The sequence below is a fragment of the Colossoma macropomum genome, unplaced genomic scaffold, assembly GCF_904425465.1.
Source record: "Colossoma macropomum unplaced genomic scaffold, Colossoma_macropomum, whole genome shotgun sequence".
NCBI lineage: Eukaryota > Metazoa > Chordata > Actinopteri > Characiformes > Serrasalmidae > Colossoma > Colossoma macropomum.
Window position 1 is genome coordinate 26,268,715 of NW_023494803.1, and position 18,547 is coordinate 26,287,261.

The 18,547-nt window shown below is 38.3% G+C and overlaps 1 protein-coding gene across 1 annotated transcript; it reads left to right on the plus strand.

The window, feature by feature from the left end:
• Positions 1-2,472: 2,472 nt before the first annotated feature.
• Positions 2,473-18,252, plus strand: LOC118823632 (transmembrane protein 87A-like). Its single transcript, XM_036593351.1, has 20 exons — positions 2,473-2,602; positions 5,246-5,303; positions 5,701-5,807; positions 6,734-6,850; positions 7,457-7,501; positions 7,714-7,761; positions 8,058-8,208; positions 8,334-8,395; positions 10,848-11,031; positions 11,396-11,495; positions 11,778-11,871; positions 12,013-12,084; positions 12,661-12,769; positions 13,373-13,431; positions 13,541-13,644; positions 13,861-13,940; positions 14,198-14,262; positions 14,445-14,506; positions 15,976-16,006; positions 16,145-18,252. Exons 1-20 carry the CDS (start codon positions 2,504-2,506, stop codon positions 16,184-16,186), a joined length of 1,689 nt encoding a protein of 562 aa, XP_036449244.1. The 5' UTR covers positions 2,473-2,503; the 3' UTR covers positions 16,187-18,252.
• The last annotated feature ends 295 nt before the right edge of the window (positions 18,253-18,547 follow it).

An 18,547-nucleotide genomic window follows, 5' to 3' on the forward strand; every position in this document is an offset into this window, starting at 1 on the left:
TCCCTGTTGCTTTCCTGTGTTTCATCACCGCACCCATAAAAAAATCATTCGAAACACTCTCCCAGTGTTCCACAGGAGTGGGCTAACACATTTCCCTGATCCCATTTAATGCTCAGCATTACTTCCTGTAGGCCTTCACAATACTTTGTAATGCTTTATAATTGCTGCTGCTTGCTTTGTTTTGAACCATCTGCACAGTTAAAGATTAATATTTTACTTGGGCATCATGTGTTGCTTTAGATGAGACTCTGCAAATAACCAACAAGTGTTATTCAGCCTCTATTCCAGACATTCCCACGGACAATATGTAAGATCTGCCTAAACAATGTGATAAAACTCTGTATATTTTTAATATCATGTCGTTTTGTCTGGTAGGGTGTATTTCCAGTTGGGAGAGTCTGCTTACACAGACCTTTGGTGTTGAATTTCAAACATTCAGCACATACTTTGTGTATTACACTGTTTCTGAGTTTTAACCATACTATCCAAAACACAATAAATGACTACAGCCCAGACCACATTGTTGTGAGAACATGAACACCGTATAGCCCAGATGCCTAGATGAGAAAAAAAAACAAACATTTTTGTTCTCATCATCTGAACATCTATAATCCATGAAAATCACATTTCTTAGTTTCAGGGTGAATTCTGCAGTCTTCCCAACTGCCTCCTCTGGTGGAACTTTGCAGCAGTGCATGTCAAGAAGAAGAGTAGAAGTTAGTACACTTTTCAAGTTGTTTCAAACAGGAGACTGAAATCATTTTTGCTTCTGAATGTTTTGAGGTCCTAAGCAAAGCCCTACACTCTCATAAATAAATGTATGAAACTGTCACTGGGGCAGTACCCCTTTTGTCAGTGGGGTGGTACCCTGAAGGGTACTTCTCACTACCTTTAGTCAGGGAACATAACTGTACCATAATCCATTGAATTATATTTTCCAAGTTGTATTGACTCCACACACTCCGTCTTGTCTCCAGGCTTTTTATTTTATTGTTCTGTTTTGAAACATGAGGGTATGAAAAGGTACAAATACATACTTTTCACTTTTGAAAAACTTATTTAAGTTACGCAATTGGACCTTAAAATCATTGTTCTATCTTTGAGAGTACATTTACGTTGTTTGTACCTTGATGAACAAAAAATGCATCCACACAGTACCTTTATTTCTAATAGTGTACTATACATATTGCTTACACATACAGCTAAAACTTTTATTAATTTAGATTAGAAACAAATAGTCTATAAAAGCAGTTTCAAGCCATCAGTATTGAGTCTACTACAGTGTTTCTCAACCCTGGTTCTGGAGGCCCACTGTCCTGCACATTTTAGTGCTTTTCCTGCTTTGACACAGCCACCTTACCTCAACAATGGCTGTTAATGAGCTGATTAGTTGGATAAGGTGTGTTGTGAGCACAAAAAACACTAAAAAATGTGCTGGGCAGTGGGCCTCCAGGACCAGAGTTGAGAAACATTGGTCTGTTGCACTTTCAGAAATATTCCTCATGTTCGATGACGTGAGAGGAGCTGGATCAGGTCTGACTCCACCCCTGGACCAATGGAAATGAAATGGGAGGAGCTTTGAGCAGAAAGCAAAAGCTGCTCAAAGCGCACAAAGGTAACCCTGAATGTAATTCTGCCCCTTAAAGTTAATAAGGGAAAATTAAAGAAGTCCAAGATTGATAACTACAACACCTGATAACAGGGAACTGCATGTGAACAGAGTACAAGATTCAATGAATGAATGAATGAATGAATGAATCGACCAATCAATTAAAGCGCAATATTCAACTACCCAATCACACAGCATGAAACAATTAACCAATCAGGGAGTAGGATACAATTAGCTAATTAGAGAGCAGAATTCAATCAGTCAGAGTACGAGAGACAAATAGCCAATCAGACTTCAAGAGTCAACCAATTCCTTTAACCAATTAGAGTGCAGGACTCAACTAGCAAATCAGAGTGCAAGATTCAACTAATCAGAGTACAGAATTCAATTCGCCAATCAGAGTACAGGATTCAATGAACTAATCATAGTGAAAGATTCAACAAGCCAATCAGAGAACAGGATTCAGTCAACCAACCAGAGAGCAAGATTTAATAAAAATAGAAGAGTCAGAATACAAAATTCAGTACAAGATTCCACTACCCAATCAGAGTTCGGGATTCAATCAACCAATCAGAGTGCAGTTTTGAACTACCCAGTCAGAGAGCAATACTCAATCAGCCAATCAGAGAACAAGAGCAGGATTCAACTAGCCAAGCTTGCAAACTGTACTGCTTTTCAAAGAACTACACGTGCACGCGCTTTTTCCTATGATCGGCATGTGGAGAAAGTAAACGAATGAACCATTTCAAATGCAGTATTTCTGACCTTTTTCCCCTTCTGCGTGTCGCTGCTGGCTCTCTGATTGGCTGAGAGCGGTTTCCTCACAGGTGACGGTACCGCCTCCTTCTTGTGTCGTGGTGGGGGCGGCACTCGGTACTGTTTGACTGTGGGAAGATGACATATGCTTCGGTGTTTCTGTCGTCTTTACTGTTATCATCGTTATGCCGTTCATTTGGGGCAGAGGTTTCCTTGTGGAATGTAGATGTTAATTTGGTAAGTGTGAAGATACACACAGATAACGATTAGCCGGTAGGATATTTTAACACTTTAGCGTCTGTCTGCTAGCCAGCTAGCTGCTACAACAGTGTGCATCTTCAATTCCTGTAATTCCTGTTTATATTTCCGGATGCGAAAGGATCACAATGTAAAGGCAGTTCCAGTCAGGGTCACTGTAGCGTACAGTTGTGATGTTTTGTGTGATTATGTTTTGCTGTATCACACCTGATTCAGTTTAAGAAAAGCTGGATAATTAACTTATGTGGTAAAATGAATCAGGGTTGTCCTTCCTGCTGCTCGGTCTCTGGTTCTTGACCGAGTCCTACTCGGAAACAGCTGAAGCGCTCAGTGAAGGACTTCAGAACACGTATTTGCCTCAGAGGCGTTGAACACTGGAAGAACCAACACGTTGACAACCTCTCTGTTCTGATTTCTCTGTCAGGACGCAGGGATAACTTTAACTCAACTTTTCGAGTGTGCACTTATACACAAACCTCATGCTTTTGTAATCAGCTGTTAACTGCGGCAGGGCAGCTGCTGCTCAAATTCTGCCCTCTTACATCATGTAAATAGTGAAATCTACATTAATCTAGTGCACTCTGACCCCTGACCTGTGTCAGCACTGTGAACAGATAGCCCCGTGAGATTAAAGCATTTAATTGTTCAGGCTCCAAGAACTTTTTGAACAACAGAGGTTTTTAACTTATACAGTGTAGAATTAAATATCGTAAACTAGACACCAGAAGGAATGTCAAGATGTTTATTTAATATTTCAGGTTTTTGGGGGGCATAAATGGTCAATAATATAATGTAACTCTTATAAGAATTTCTTGAGAAGTTATCTGCTTGAGGTTTGACCAATCTGACCATCACTTTTTACAATACAAGCGTCTGGATGTTAATTTAGCGTAACTTCATTCTTCAATTTTTTTGCAGCTGTCTCAGTCATTTTAAAAACATCGACAGCTCTGTTCAGCTCTAACATTTCTACTGTTTTCACAGCATCTTATTCTTACAAAGTTGTAGTACAAGAGCATCCATATCTAATCAAGCAACTGCAGCATGTTGTTTTATTAATTTTTTTCATTTTATTGAAAACTATGATCCCGATCTTTTGAATTGTGATGCCAAGCATTTGAATGCTAGTGTAAAGTGGTTTAAACCATGGTGAGATATCCATACTGTTACAAACCCAATTCCAAAAGAAGTTGGAACAGTGGGAAAAATGCAAATAAAAACAGAAAGCAGTGATTTATAAATCAATGTTGACCTGTATTTGAACAAACCAGTACAAAGACAGGATATGTATTGTTTTACCTTATCAACTTTTTTTATCTTCTTTTTTTTAATATTCATTCTGCTGCTCATATCCATTCATTCTGCTTGCAACACGTTCCAAAAAAGTTGGGAATAGCAATTTAAGACTAGGTACACTGTGAAATGTTTAAATAACATCTTAAATGCAGTCATGCTTGGATATAAAAGGAGCATCTGGGGAAAGGCCTAGTCCTTTATAAGTAAAGGATGTGTCGAGACCCGCCACTTTGCAAAAAATGCATTATCTTCATGCACAAAGGACAAGATCGAAAACCACATATCAGTGTCCATGATCTGCAACCCCTCAGATGCCACTGCATTAAAAATAGGCATGTTTCTGTGATGGATATCGCCGCATAGGCTCGGAAATATTTTGAAAATATATTGTCATCACTGCATCCACAAATGCAACACTTGCAAAGCGCCATATGTCAATAACGTCCAGAATAACACTGGTGACTTTTTAGGGCTTGAGCTTAGCTGGAATGGACTGATGCTCAGAGGAACCATGAATTGTGATACAACAAGTCAACCTTTCAGTTTCAGTTGTTTATGGAAACAAAGAACGCTGTGGTTCTCTGAGCCAAAGAAGAAAAGTGTCATCTAGATTGTTACCAGTGCAAAGTTCAAAAAACAAGGGTTTGTCATGGTTTGGGGGGTAATTAGTGGGTAGCTTGCATCTGTGAAATCACCATTAACACTGAATACATTTAAAGCAACGTATGCTGCGTTTTAGATGCTGTCTTCTTCAGGGACACCCATGGTTACTTCAACATGACAACACCGAGCCACTTTCTGCATGTGTTAAAACAGAATGGCTGCATAATCGGAGAGTGCGGGTGTTAGACTGGCCTGTTTGCAGTCCAGAACTGTTTCTATGGAAAATGTGTGTCTTATTAAGCAAAAAATATGACAAAGGCCTTTCACGGTTGCATAGCTGACGACTTGTATAATGGATGAATGGCAAAAAATTTCACTTTCAAAACTTGATCAGTTAGTATTTTCAGTCCCCAAGCATTTATATATTTTTTTATTGTTTATTTATTAAGCACTGTTAAAAGAAAAGGATATGTTACCTATCCAGCACTGGTAAACACTGTCCCAACTTTTTTGAAATGTATTGCAGGCATCAAATTTGGAATGAGCATATATTTACAAAAAACAATGAAGTCCCTAAGGTAAATCATGAAATATGGTGTTTTTGTACAGCATTTCACATACTGTTAAAACTTCTTTGGAATTAGATTTGTGTATTTTTTATATTTATGAATAAAACAGTTGTAAAAAGGTTTTCAAAATTAATTTGTATGTATCTGTTTTCAGCATAAAGAGGTCGTTTTTCGTAAGACCTTATATCCCAACAGCACAATCTTCATGGAATGTGAGTTCTGGACAAGTTTTCACTGGACTTGATCTTTGAAGAGCAACTTTATAATTATTCCTATATAGATGTTTTACATGTAAACAATCAATGTTATCTTTGTATGCACATCGATAAAACAAGTTTCCCCAGAAAAAATGGAATCAAATTAACAACCTTCCTGGAATCCAAGATGGTATTAATTTCACAGTCACTGTGAGAAACAGAACATTATGCCTTGAAATGGCAAATAAATAAATAATCAGTCCTGAAATTGACTAGGGCCTTAAAAGGTCCATTACTTTTGGAATTCCATTTCCTGTCTTATTTACAAATCATAACAGTTATTATGTTTAATATGTTTAAAAAAACTGCTGAATCTGAATAACTGTAGTCTTTCCTTTTCATTTCTGTACAGTTCAGGGAGATCAGGCAGCATGTGAGGAGAAAAAACATAAAATGGCCTTTAATGTTAGCTGGTATCTTCGTTCCTCCATCTGCTATAATGAAGTATTCAACACCCCTGTAAGTATGCTGACCATCACCCTGTGTACAAAAGCCTCAACTTTGTATACTTGAAACCTCAATCAGGAAGTGGTAGAACAGAGTCACTCCTGACACACTCTGGGTGTGGCTAAATCAAATATGGCAGCAGGACTGGGCTCCTTATAGCGTGGCTTGCAGATAATTAGGTTTAGGTGTGGTAAAGGTCAGTCTCAGTTAAAAAAAAATTGGTCTCATTTTCCAGTAATGGAGCCTTTAACAAAATGTTGATAAAAAAATAAGGCATGTCCTACTTACTCTGCTGGGTAAGTATGTATCTAGAACCCTGAATGCTAAACATATGACATGGACTAAGCCACCAGGAGCATAGATGTTGCATACTACAAGTAAAGACAGTAATGGTTTACATGTCATGTATTCTTCCTTTGTTGTGACACAACCCACAAATATGCCCTATATCGTACTTATTCAGTGCTAAATTGATTGTAAGAAAGAGTAAATACATGGTAAGATTGTTATTTACAATAACATCTACATAATTTGTGGGCCTTTCTTATGCTACAGTTTTTGTGGAAGAAAAAAGCAAAGCTTCCCAGTTATAAATAGAGGAACGGATGTCAACATAGTGAACAAATATTTAAGTATTCAAATGATTATTTCCTAAGACGACAACTCTCCCAAGAGTATGAATGTTAAGTAACTTGTGTTAAAAAAAAAAAAAGTTTTTTGGGTTTTATCATGTTTCACAATTCGGTAGGTTTTTTTTTTTTAATAATTCAGTAGATTAAACAGCTAGATTAATGTGAATTGTATTGTAACCATAAGTGCCCCATGTATAAAGTGTGAATAAAGGAAATTAGTTCTGAGTTCCTCATGCTGACTTTGAGGTAAAATACCATCTTATTAACTAAGATAGTAATACTAAGTCTTTGTTCATCCCCCTGTAGGACAACACTGCAAAGAACATGTTTGGTATGCATCAGAGGCTGAAGGAGGACTGGACTGGTTTCTACAGTCAGGGCTACATCTACTTCGAAAACTGCTCATCTCTATTCACGCAAAAGGTCTGTGCTGACTCACTAGTTAGCCCACACAGTTAAAAAAATATATCATTTTTATTTGCATTTCTAACAGTGCGAACTTTTGTAATTGGGTTTGTATGTATGTTGCCAAGCTACTTTGAAGCAAGCAAGACACTAATATGAATTTGCTATTAATACCCTTTATTTCAGAATAAACATTGAATGAGTAGAAGCCTTCGGACATGTTGTGTATTTGTAAAGGTAAAAGGTAGTTTTGTGTACATTGTGACTGGAACAGTGTTTGAAGGCCAGTAATTCACTGTCTAGTGAAAGGGTTTGTATTCTGCAGCTTTATAAAGGATGAATATGTTTGGAAACATCAGCTGTTGTCCCATCCTGTTACTGGTAGATATTACAGATACAACACTGAGATTCTACTCGTGGATATTTATATAGTTGCTATTTAAAAGTGTGCTGTGGGGTTATACACTCGTATGTAATGACGTCTCTGACATGGTCACATTAAGAAGAATGTTTTCAAGTGAACTTTGCCATGTAAATGACAAGTTAAATAGGAAAAATGAACTATTTTAGGTGCATTATTACATACAGATGCAGTGTGTGTGTGTGTGTCTTTGTCCTCTCTAGGTTTATTATAAAGAATTCCAGCCAGTTCTGCCTCTCAGTGGTCAAGTAAGCACTCAGCAGTTTGTTTATTGCTTGTACAATGTTTCCTTCGGATTTAACACATTTTTTGCTAATATCACATAGATGTAAGCTTATTTTGTTGTAAAATAAAGAATTTCATAATTGGTAGCAGTGTTAAAACTGCATTTGTATTACATTTGCATGGAGAAAGAAAAGCTGTTTACTGTCCAGCTCTCACAACTCATTGTTGCTCATAGGAAGACAAGCCTACAAACCAAACAGGAAATGTGTGGGAGAACAAACTGGTGAGAGCCTTCTTAAACACACCTCGCTGAAACTTTTTATGTTCTTTTTATATGTTTTTTTTGTTAATTTTAATCGCAGTATTTTAATAAATTTGTATTAAATCTGTATTTGGCAATAAGCTTTTGACATATACACTTACAGAGCTGTAGTAAATCCAAGTATGAAAAAAAAAGAATCCTAATAAAGCATAAAAGGTTGTTTACTCATACTAAATTAAATGTGGTTTTATTATTATTAGATCTTATGAACTCATTTGCTCATCTTATGATCTCATTTTCCATTATGCCCCACTCAGGAGGCTGCAGTTGCCCAGTCGTGGTCGAACAGCCCCTACATGTTCATCGTCAGGTTTCAACCAGAAGCACGTCCTGAGGCCAGTAGAGGGCGCAGACAGACAGAGGACAGCGATGTTTCCAGTGATTCACTGGAGCATTTTTCAGTTAGAAGTAAAGGACCCATTTTACAGTAACCTCTTCTAGTCTACTTACAGTGCATACATACCTTTAAAAATCCTGATAACTAAGGCTCCATGTATGCATGTCTGTCCATTTCTGTGTGTCTGTCTTTGCAGTGATTGTAAAAGTGAAGGGTCCTCATGAATACTCTTCACCTGCTGACTGGCCTCTAATGATGGTGAGTGCTGTCTGTGTCAAATAATATGGAGTGTTTCGCCGCTTTGAAACTGTCAGAGAGCAACACCATCTCCTCCTTCTTAGTGGTGATTACTCTGAAACATTTGAACTGTTTCGTTCACATGTGACTTGACGTCACACAAGTGCTATCAGAAATTTTCATATATTTGGTGCGAACTGACTTCTCATTTGAGATCATAATGCATTCAGTTTCACTTCTGGTCATTATATACTTATGTCTGTGCCAAGAATAGAGCCCATTTATGAGTTATTAGTAATGCACATACACCATATAAGCTCACCACACAAAAAATTAGTCACCTGTGCCTGAAACATACCTAATAGCGTGTAATATCTCCACAAGCACGAGCATGAATAACAGCTGTGATTTGATTTGCCGTGGACTGGACAAGTTTCTGAATGTAGGCGACGTCAATGTTCAGCCACTCTTGCATTAAAGAATTGCGCAGTTCGGCCAGATTTCGTGGATGCCTTCCCTGGCGTCTTACTCGTTGTTCCAGGTAGTCCCACAGATTTTTAAGAGGATTCAAATCTGGGGATCTTGTGTGCCAGTCCAGATGTGTGAAAGCTCCTGAATGTTCATCATGCCAGTCAGTCACATCTGCAGCCCTGTGAATGCAAGAATTGTCATCTTGGAATACAGGGACAGGAATGTTATGTTCCTCAGTAAGATGATGAGCAAAAGGCAAAATCTGGTTGTCCAGCAGCTCAGTGTGGTTCAAATTTACAGTCACTTCAACCAGAGGACCCATTTCCGCATAATTAAAACACCCCCAGAATATCACAGAGCCTCCTCCGGCCTGAACCACACCTTGCATGCAGTCCTCAGGGAAGGCTTCCTGAGGTCTACGATGAACACGATGTCTAGCATCATTCACATACAGGCAGAAACGAGATTCATCCGACCAGATAACACATTTCTAGTCATGAATAGTCCAATTTTTGTGTCTCTTCACCCACTGTAATCGGACAACTTTGTGAGCAGAAGTGAGGCCTGTTGCATGCCAATCTGCTCCATATGTTCATGGTATGCAGTTCCCTGCGGAGTGTTCTTTCAGAAATTGGTTGTGGAGGATCTGCGTTGACTTCTAGAAGCAATTCTTGCCTGGAAGTGAAGCAGTTTTTATTCACAAGCCACGAGACATGCCAGAGGTCCCTGTCCATCAGTTTCGTCTTTCGGCCACAATTCTGTTCAGAATTTCTTGTGGACTGGGATGTTTGCCACTGCTGGTAGACCCATATGACTGTACACTTTGATACACCTGCAAATTCATTTGTTAAAATTATCATATGCTTTGCAACCCATTTTCCACACATTGAATGAGACATTCACTGCACTGTACCACCTCTTCTCAATCTATGAATCCCGTCGCATACCCCACAGGTATTTATAGCCTGATCATTCTTGTGCAGCGTCATCTGCAGGAGCAGAAGGTACTACCACCTTAAACATGCAGGGTGACTAATTTTTAGTCCGGGGAGCTGAATCCAGAACGTAATGACTCCGTAATGGAGAACATGCATGTTCTGTTTTGAACATGAGGGTTTCAAAAGAATCAAAACATTTCACACAAACGTTCACCCATTTCTACTATCCCTCTACATGGAATATTCTCCTTAGTTGCACACTTAACATAAGCAACAAGCATTTCATGTTAAAGCAATAGTTTGGCACAAAATCTGATTTGCAGTTTTCTCTTTACTTCAAATGCAGTCGATCAGCAAAGACATGTTTGGTGTTTCTGAGGTGCTTTTGTTTAGTTTTGTGCTAGATCTACTATCTAAATCAGGCCTGTCCAGTCTTATCCACAAACACCAGTGTGGCTGCAGGTTTTCATTCCAAATGAGCAGCAGCACATCTGATTCTACATGTTTTGTCACTTCAGAGAGTTAATGATGTGTGCTCCTGCTTTGTTGGAATGAAAACCTGAAAACCAAAACTGCCCTCTTCGTGGATAAAGTTGGACTCTAGCTAAACCATAATTGAAGCTTATGAGCACAAGTAGCTTCATGCAAATTACCTGCCAAATTACAAACCACATTTAGTAGTAGACTTAAGTGATAAGTGAGTTCTGTGTGACACACTTTTCTCTATTTTTATTTATTAACAGTGGTAGCAGCCACCTTGAAGGCTGTCTGTACTCTTGTCTGTATATGTATATATTATAGGAACAATATTTCAAGATGCTGTATAAAGGAATTTGTACAGCATAGTATATAATATAGAATTAAAGAAGAAGCACGTAGAAACACAGCTACACAGCAACATATCAGAAAAAAATGCAGTTTGTTAGCTACATTAGGCTTCAGTTAGAACTAAAGAAACCAACTTCAGACACCAAACACATTTTGACAGACTGACATTTCATCAGTGTTAACAAGTTCCAGTGAGGCCAAAAAAGGCATTGCTGAAATCTGGCTGTTTGTTGCAGTTCTTCATGGTCATGTGCATCGTGTACGTGCTGTTTGGAGCTCTGTGGCTTCTCTGGCTGGTCTGTTACTGGCGAGACCTGCTCAGGATCCAGTTCTGGATTGGTGCTGTCATCATCCTGGGCATGCTGGAGAAGGCTGTCTTCTACTCTGAGTACCAGAGCATCCGATATAGCGGAGACTTCAGTTAGTGGTTTAACTGTCATTGTCTTCTTTTTTGGTGTTTAGTGTTTAGTGTGTAGGGTATAGAGTAGTAAAGGGCTATTTTGACTTTCATAAAGATATTTATGTTTTAAAGGAATGGTTAGGCAAAAAAAAAATCCTTTGTTCAAATGTAGTACATCAGCCAGGGCATATTGGTATCTGAGGTTGCTTCTTTATTTTTGAGTCTAATGTAACTCATCAGTAATTTATTAAAACAAACTCATTAGTAAGTAGTAGTAGTAGTGATAGTATAAACTGCTTGCTTAAATCATCACATACTAAGGCAAAATTTGACTGAGTATGTTTAAGGTACAGAGGGAATTGCTGTCTGTCTCCTAATTTCCAGACCAACGTGCTGTTATCTTTGGTGAGCTGTTGTCTGCACTGAAGAGATCTCTAGCTCGAATCCTGGTGCTCATAGTCAGTCTGGGCTACGGTATTGTCAGGTAAGAGCTGCCCATAGTTCAAACTCCAGCAAGTTTGGAAATGATTACATCTCACTGTGACAACACACAGCAGTTTGCTCAGTTCAATCTGAGTATCTCATAAAGCATTTCTCTCCAGAGCTGCTGCTTTTTATTGCTGTAATAATTCATTTTATAGCTGGAATAGTGAAAGTGTTCCTGAAAGTAGTTGTTTTGTGTTTATTGTGGAAATGAGAAACATAATGTGTGCATGTTTTAAGACTGCTTTTCAATATTCTTTCTCTCTCTCTCTCTTGCTCTCAGACCTAGGTTGGGTACTACAGTGCCCAGGCTGGTGGCTGTAGGTCTGCTTTATCTGATCTTCTCCTCAGTAGAGGGCGTCCTCAGGGTAACAGGGGTGAGTGATGTTAGCGTTTGCTTTTGGAGTTATTTTGTAGATAATTTGTGTTTGTATTTTTCCAGTACGTACTGTGACTGAGTATATGTGTTTCTGACTTTTTTTTGTGTGTATGTGTTTCTTACTATTCTGTTTGTGCAGGGTTTCAGCGGCACAGTGGCTCTTATTGCAAATCTCAGTCTCTCTCTTATTGATTCCTGTGTCATGTGGTGGATATCCTTTTGCCAAAGGCCTGCCAATGATTTAATGGCTAGATCAGTAACCAGTTTTTTTATGTCTTCAGCAATGCATCGCTTGTTCTTAGAATGCTGATAAACAGTACTGTGCAAAAGTCATGGGCATCTAAGAAAATGATCTATAAAGTATTTTATTTGGGCAGTAAGCATTTATTATCCAAAAAAAACTACTATTAGAACAAATATGAATAGACAAATATATAACACTGTGATTTTATGTGTGTGTGTGTGAGTTAGCTTAACCATTTCCAAATCTGTCCTCAAAGAAGCCCCGAATTAACAGTCACCATCAAATACCAATCAGTCTTTTAGTAAATTAACTCGTGTGCTGCTGATGGAATGACAGTGATGGTGTGCAGTGTGAAGTCAGGAATCTTTTGACTAAAACATTATTCAACATGCCATATTTCTTTTTTTCCAGTGATGTACAATCCTATTTTTTTCCTTTTAAATCAATTATAATTTTAATTGAGACTTTTAGATCTGTTTAATATATGGCCTTATTTTCTTTATTTTGTCCACTGCTTGTGAGTCCTTAACAGTTGGCTTGCACGTTTTCATCAGTTTATCTCAGACGACTCGGCTCCTGAAGCTACGCAGAAATGTGGTGAAGCTCTCATTATACCAGCACTTCACCAATACCCTCATATTCTCTGTGCTGGGTAAGGAATGTGTGTGTGTGTGTGTGTGTGTGTGTGTGTGTGTGTGTGTGTGTGTGTGTACGTGAGAGAGAGAGCAAGCATCACATGTATGAAAGAGGTTTATAAATACGGCATTGTGCAAACATCTGTGACCACCCTTCGTTTATTTAATTCCCACTTTACATAAACGATATTTTTACGTTCGTTTAATCTACTTGCATAATGATGGGTAAAGTCAAAATAATACAATTAAAATACAAAAAAGAACAACAATGCTCTATCCACCTCAGGACAGCCCAGACCTCAATATTGAGTGTTTTGAGGTTAATTTGATCACGAGAAGCAGAAAATGGAACCAATTTCTAAGACTGAACTTTGGATGTGTGGAAAAATATCCCTGCAGATTATCTGAAAAAATCTGAAAGTAAGTCTTCTGAAAAGAGTGGAAGCTGTAATGAAGCTGCTGATGATGTTGAAAAATGAATCAGTTGGACATAATGGCCATTTTAACATGAAAATTAATTAAATGAAAGGTGGTCTTTAACTTTTGCACGCTACTGTATGTATCATGCTAATGCTTTGCACTAACATTCTACTCAATATTGTGCTTACAAATACGTACAGCATCCATCATATTCATCATCTGGACAACTAAACAATTCAAGTTTGTGGACTGTCAGTCAGTGAGTAGGACATATTCCCAAGTGATATTATGGCAAAATTATTCTCTGTCTATAATAGTTTCTGACCCCTGCAGTAGTTTCTTAATAGTTTCTGTTTGTGGTTTATCAGGCTTGGAGAGAAATGTGGGTGGATGATGCTTTCTGGAGGCTGCTCTTCTCCACCATCTTGCTGGTCATCATGGTGCTGTTACGACCCTCTGTCAATAGTCAGAGGTTAGCAGAATTAATTGTAATACTTTATGATCATGTATGGAAGGCACTGCACCAACAGTGGCTTTTAAACAACTTCTACTTATATATATATATATATATATATATATAACTCATAACTCAGAACCTGTCCTGGGGTAAATGTAAGACCCTTGTGTGATTGTATCTGTATCCAAGTGAGTGTGTGGAAAATGCAAAATGACAATATTCTCTATTCAGATTTTCTCATTCTCCGCTCATTGATGAGGAGGATGATGAGGATGATGATGCAAAGGAGCCTATGCTCAATGAAGCCTTTGGTAAGATCATTATAGAGCTTCTTTCAGCCAAAGAAACAATAAATATTATTCACATGCTGTTTGAGGTTTGATTTTTAGGCACTACGCATAGAGAACACATAAACAACACACAGTTGTTTATGTAATTCAGTCCAGTGGTATTGGGTGCATTCCATTTTAAAAATGCAGAATAAACAATACTGTCTGCATTTTAAACAGAGATGTGGGTTCTTTGGACGGCTAGCTTTTTGTAATGTAATCTTGGCTTCTATTTTCAGAGGGAATGAAAATGAGAGGGGCAAAGTCAGAGACACACAGCAGTCAGAAACCCCTCGGCAAAGAGGTGAGGATGATGCATTTGATTTACACATTGTATGCAAATTTGAGTACTCTTTGTAGACAGTAGTTTATAAAGTTTATTTAAGACAGTTTGTGCAGTCAGTGAGCAAGTTAAGCTGATTTTCCAGACTTCTCAAATGAGTCATTCTGCTCTGATTGCTTTTTTTGCTGCTGTGTGTCCTATAGAGTTCACAAGATGATGACCTGAAGTGGGTGGAAGATAACGTCCCTACAACTGTAATCGACGTGTGAGTATACCTCCACTGGAAGTGCTTTGGCATAATATGAAAATGTATCCAGTATTTTGTAACCAAAATAAAGAAAGGCAAGCACAATGTACAGATACACAGTGGAAGAAATACTAGTCTTCCAGTTTTCTCATTTTGTTTCAGTGAATGAGTTTTTGTTCAAGAACAAGAACAAGGGGAATTCTACTGTTTTTTTTCAAAATCATTTAATCATTGAAATGTAAACATCACTCAGAGTGTTTTTAAATGGTGAAATTGTGCATTATAGAGAAACTTACCAGCTCAGATTTTCGGAACCAGGGGTTGTGGTGACTATAACACATATATGGCCATTTTTTCTTTCTAAAATGATCAGTGAGCCTATTTAAGATTCAGTTAAAGTCAAGGTTTATTTATATAGCGGTTTTTACAACAGATGTTCTCACAAATCAGCTTTACAGAAATCTGGGTCCATCCCCAAATGAGCAAGCCAAGGGTGACAGTGCCAAGGAAAAACTCCTTACGAGCAAGAGGAAGAAACCTTGAGAGGCTGTCACTGGACAGAAGTATTTTGATTAACCAATGATAACTGATGACTACTGTTAGAGGCCTATCAGAGTAACAACTAAGAAATAGCTCTATTATAACCAGTCTCTGTTACTTTATTCTTTGTGTTCTATGTGATGTATGTTCATATTTTCAGGTAAAGTGGTGTGTGACATGAAGCTGCGACATGAAGCTTTAATTTACATTACGTTTACGTCACGTCTTCTTCTGCGAGCTTATTGGCTAGTTGCAAAGCAGAAATCCGATTACTGCCTGACTCATGTAGACCCAGAGTTTCCCCTTTATCTGATTACTCAAGTGCATATAAACGCATTGATCGGATTACTGACAAAATCAGTCATCTGCAGTCATCAGATTATTAAGTGCATGTAAACGCACTCAGTGACAACTGTTAGAAGCCAACCAACTCGATACCTTAGTATGAATATATGAAGAACTCGGTATAGTGTGAGGTGTGTGAACAGTGTTTGAATAGTTTAGATCTGTGCAGACACCAGTATCATACACATCTTCTGAGTTTGATATGTGATGTTAGTAATGGTGTAATATAGATAAATCAGGCAGTGTATTCACAACCGTTTTATGTAATAGCTTTCTGTGATATAGCTCACAAAGGCATTAAATGCGTCAGAGGTCTGGTTCCTATCACCACCCTTGGTAAATTCCCCTTCTCCTGTCTTGGTGAATTTCCCTTTAAGAGTGACATTTTTGTTACTTCACTGGGAGTTAAATATGTACTTAGACCATTTGATTTCTATCTGCTGCTGTTCTCTTGCCTATGTTTATTTTTGACCTTGTTTGCTTCAGTACTACAGTGGCACTCGTTCAGTGTTCTGCATTGTGGCTTTCTGCAGTATTCAGTTTTGTTCACTAAAGGAAGTGCACCTATTTATTGTACGTCTAATTTGGTGGATTTTTTACAGAGCTTTGCCTGCAGTGCTGGATGATGAGGAGGTAAAGTGACTCTTTTTCCTGCGTCTCATGATCACGGTCACATTTTGTTCCATTATATGCTCACAGTCAGATGTTTCTCAGTAGCATTACTCAACAGATCTTACTCTTACTTTTATCTGTCATCCTTCCTCATACCAGGAACTTCTTAAAACCAAGATGGAGAGGTCCAAGATGGAGTAGACTTGGAATAAGGCCAAAGAAGCAAGAATGTTATTTCATCAGTGCAGCTGAGGACTTGGAAAATGATGTGAAATGTTGCTTAATTAAAAGCCATGGTTAGAAGCAGGGATTTTTATTTGTGTTAGCTGAGACAGTTTCTGGCCTGAGGCAAACTGTGGAAATGAGTCCTAGGCTTGGTTTAAAATCTCCAATGAAGGTTTACTTTTTCTTGATGTTTCTGTTTACTGTGTTATCTATAGGTCTTTTATTCTACTTCTAGGTTTTTTTTTTGTTTTGTACTGCTGGGAAACACTGGGATTCTAGGGGTGTGGCAGACTTTGCTAACCAATGACCTACAGCTGTTCCTCAAACATGCATGGATGGGTTTGACTACCTAGCCTTAGCATACATGCCAAAAATGCAAACTGGTTACTTTATACAGTACTGGTCACGGTTTTTTAATGGGTTTAATTATTTTGGAAGAATTCTTTTGCACACAGCTTGCCTTTATTGTTGTGGATAAGGTCACTTGAAATAAAAACTGAACATGTTTATTTAGTTTCTAATCCATGTTTTAAGAGTAAAATAATCCCTGTGTAAGGGGTTTGTGGAAATTTTTTGTATATCATATATTTTTTGTATTTTATTGCCTTAGCTGTAGTCAGGTCCATAAATCTTTGGACACCAACAAAGTTACTGTTATTTTACCTGTCTACCATAGAATATTGGAAATGAAATTAAATAATGAATTTAAGCTTAAGGTGCAAATTTTTAGATTTAATATAATATCATCATAAATTGTTTTTTTTTACTTGGTTGCAAATCCTTTGCAATCAATGACTGGCTGAACCCTGGAGACCAAAGACATCACCAGACACTGGGTTTTTTTCCTGGTGTTGCTCTGCCAGGCCTTGATTGCAGCTGCCTTTAGTTCTTGCTTGATCTTGGGGCATTTTACCTTCAGTTTTGTCATCAGTAAATTAAATGCATGCTTGATTGGATTGAGTCAGGGGATTGACTTGACCATTGCAGGACATTCCACTTCTTTGCCTTGGGTTGCTCTCACGGTATGCTTCAGGTCACTGTCCACCCGCACTATTAAGCACAGTCCAATGAGTTTTAAAGCATTTGGCTACATCTGAGCAGACAGTGTGGCCCTATACACTTCAGAATTCATTTTACTGCTTTTGTCAGCAGTCACATCATCAATAAATACAATACAGATAGTTCTATTGGCAGCCATACATGCCCACACCATAACACTACCTCCAACATGTGTGACAGATGAGGTATTATGCTTTGGATCATGAGCAGTTCCTTCTCCATACTCTTCCCATCGTTCTGGTACAAGTTGATATGTCTCATCTGAGATGTTGCTCCAGAACTGTACAGGCTTTTTATGTTTTCTTGGTGTTTTTATTTGCCAGGGAAAGAATTTCTCTGTCACGCACCACAGTTGTTTTCTGTAGTGTTTTGGGCCTTTTGTTGTTTCTGAGCTCACCAGTGCATTCTTTCTTTTTAAAGATTGTGTCAAATAGTTCATTTGGTCATATCTAATGTTTTGGCTATCTCTCTGATTGGTTTGATTTGATTTTTCAGCCTAATGATGGCTTGCTTTACTGGCAGTGACAGCTCTGTGGGCTTTATTTTGAGAGTTAACAGCAACAAATTCGAAATGCAAATGCCAGAGTTGAAATGCAACTTTAGACCTTTTATCTGCTTACTTGTAAAAATGATGAGGGACTAACGTACATCTGGGCATGGAACAACTGAGTAGACAACTGTCCAGTTACTTTTGATCCCCTGTAAATGGTGGGACTGTGACTGAAAATGGCTGTAAATCGTACACCGTTCACCTGATTTCAAGGTAAATACTCTCAAAGCTGAACGCCTTCACTTTTAGCTCAGTTTCATTATTTATTTTCAAGTCCAATCTGCTGTAGTAGGCAGCTAAAATAATAACTTTGTCAGTGTCAAAATATGCATGGACATGACTATTTTGGTGATGTGGGAGGAGGGGTGGGTTGCTGTGTTTGTGTCTGTCGTTGAGATACAGCTGAGTGAAATAAAACTTACTTTGACCTTTATCGTTGTACCTTTGTGTTATAGTTTATATACTGACCACGAGGTGGACATTCTTATCAGCTTGGTTGAACTGCAGTGTTTTATACAAGCGTTGGCCCCACTGTATGTGAGGGCTTAAGTGTAATGTGTAATTCGGCTCTCGTGAGCTTTGACGTGGATCACGTGCCTGTCACGGCGCTTGAAGACAGCTGAGCGAGAAGCCGTGGGTAGTTTGATTCAGTTAACCGAACCGATTCCTGCGAGCGGTCCGTTTAAATGAATCGAGGTCCGATTCAACTTCATTTTTACCAAATCGAG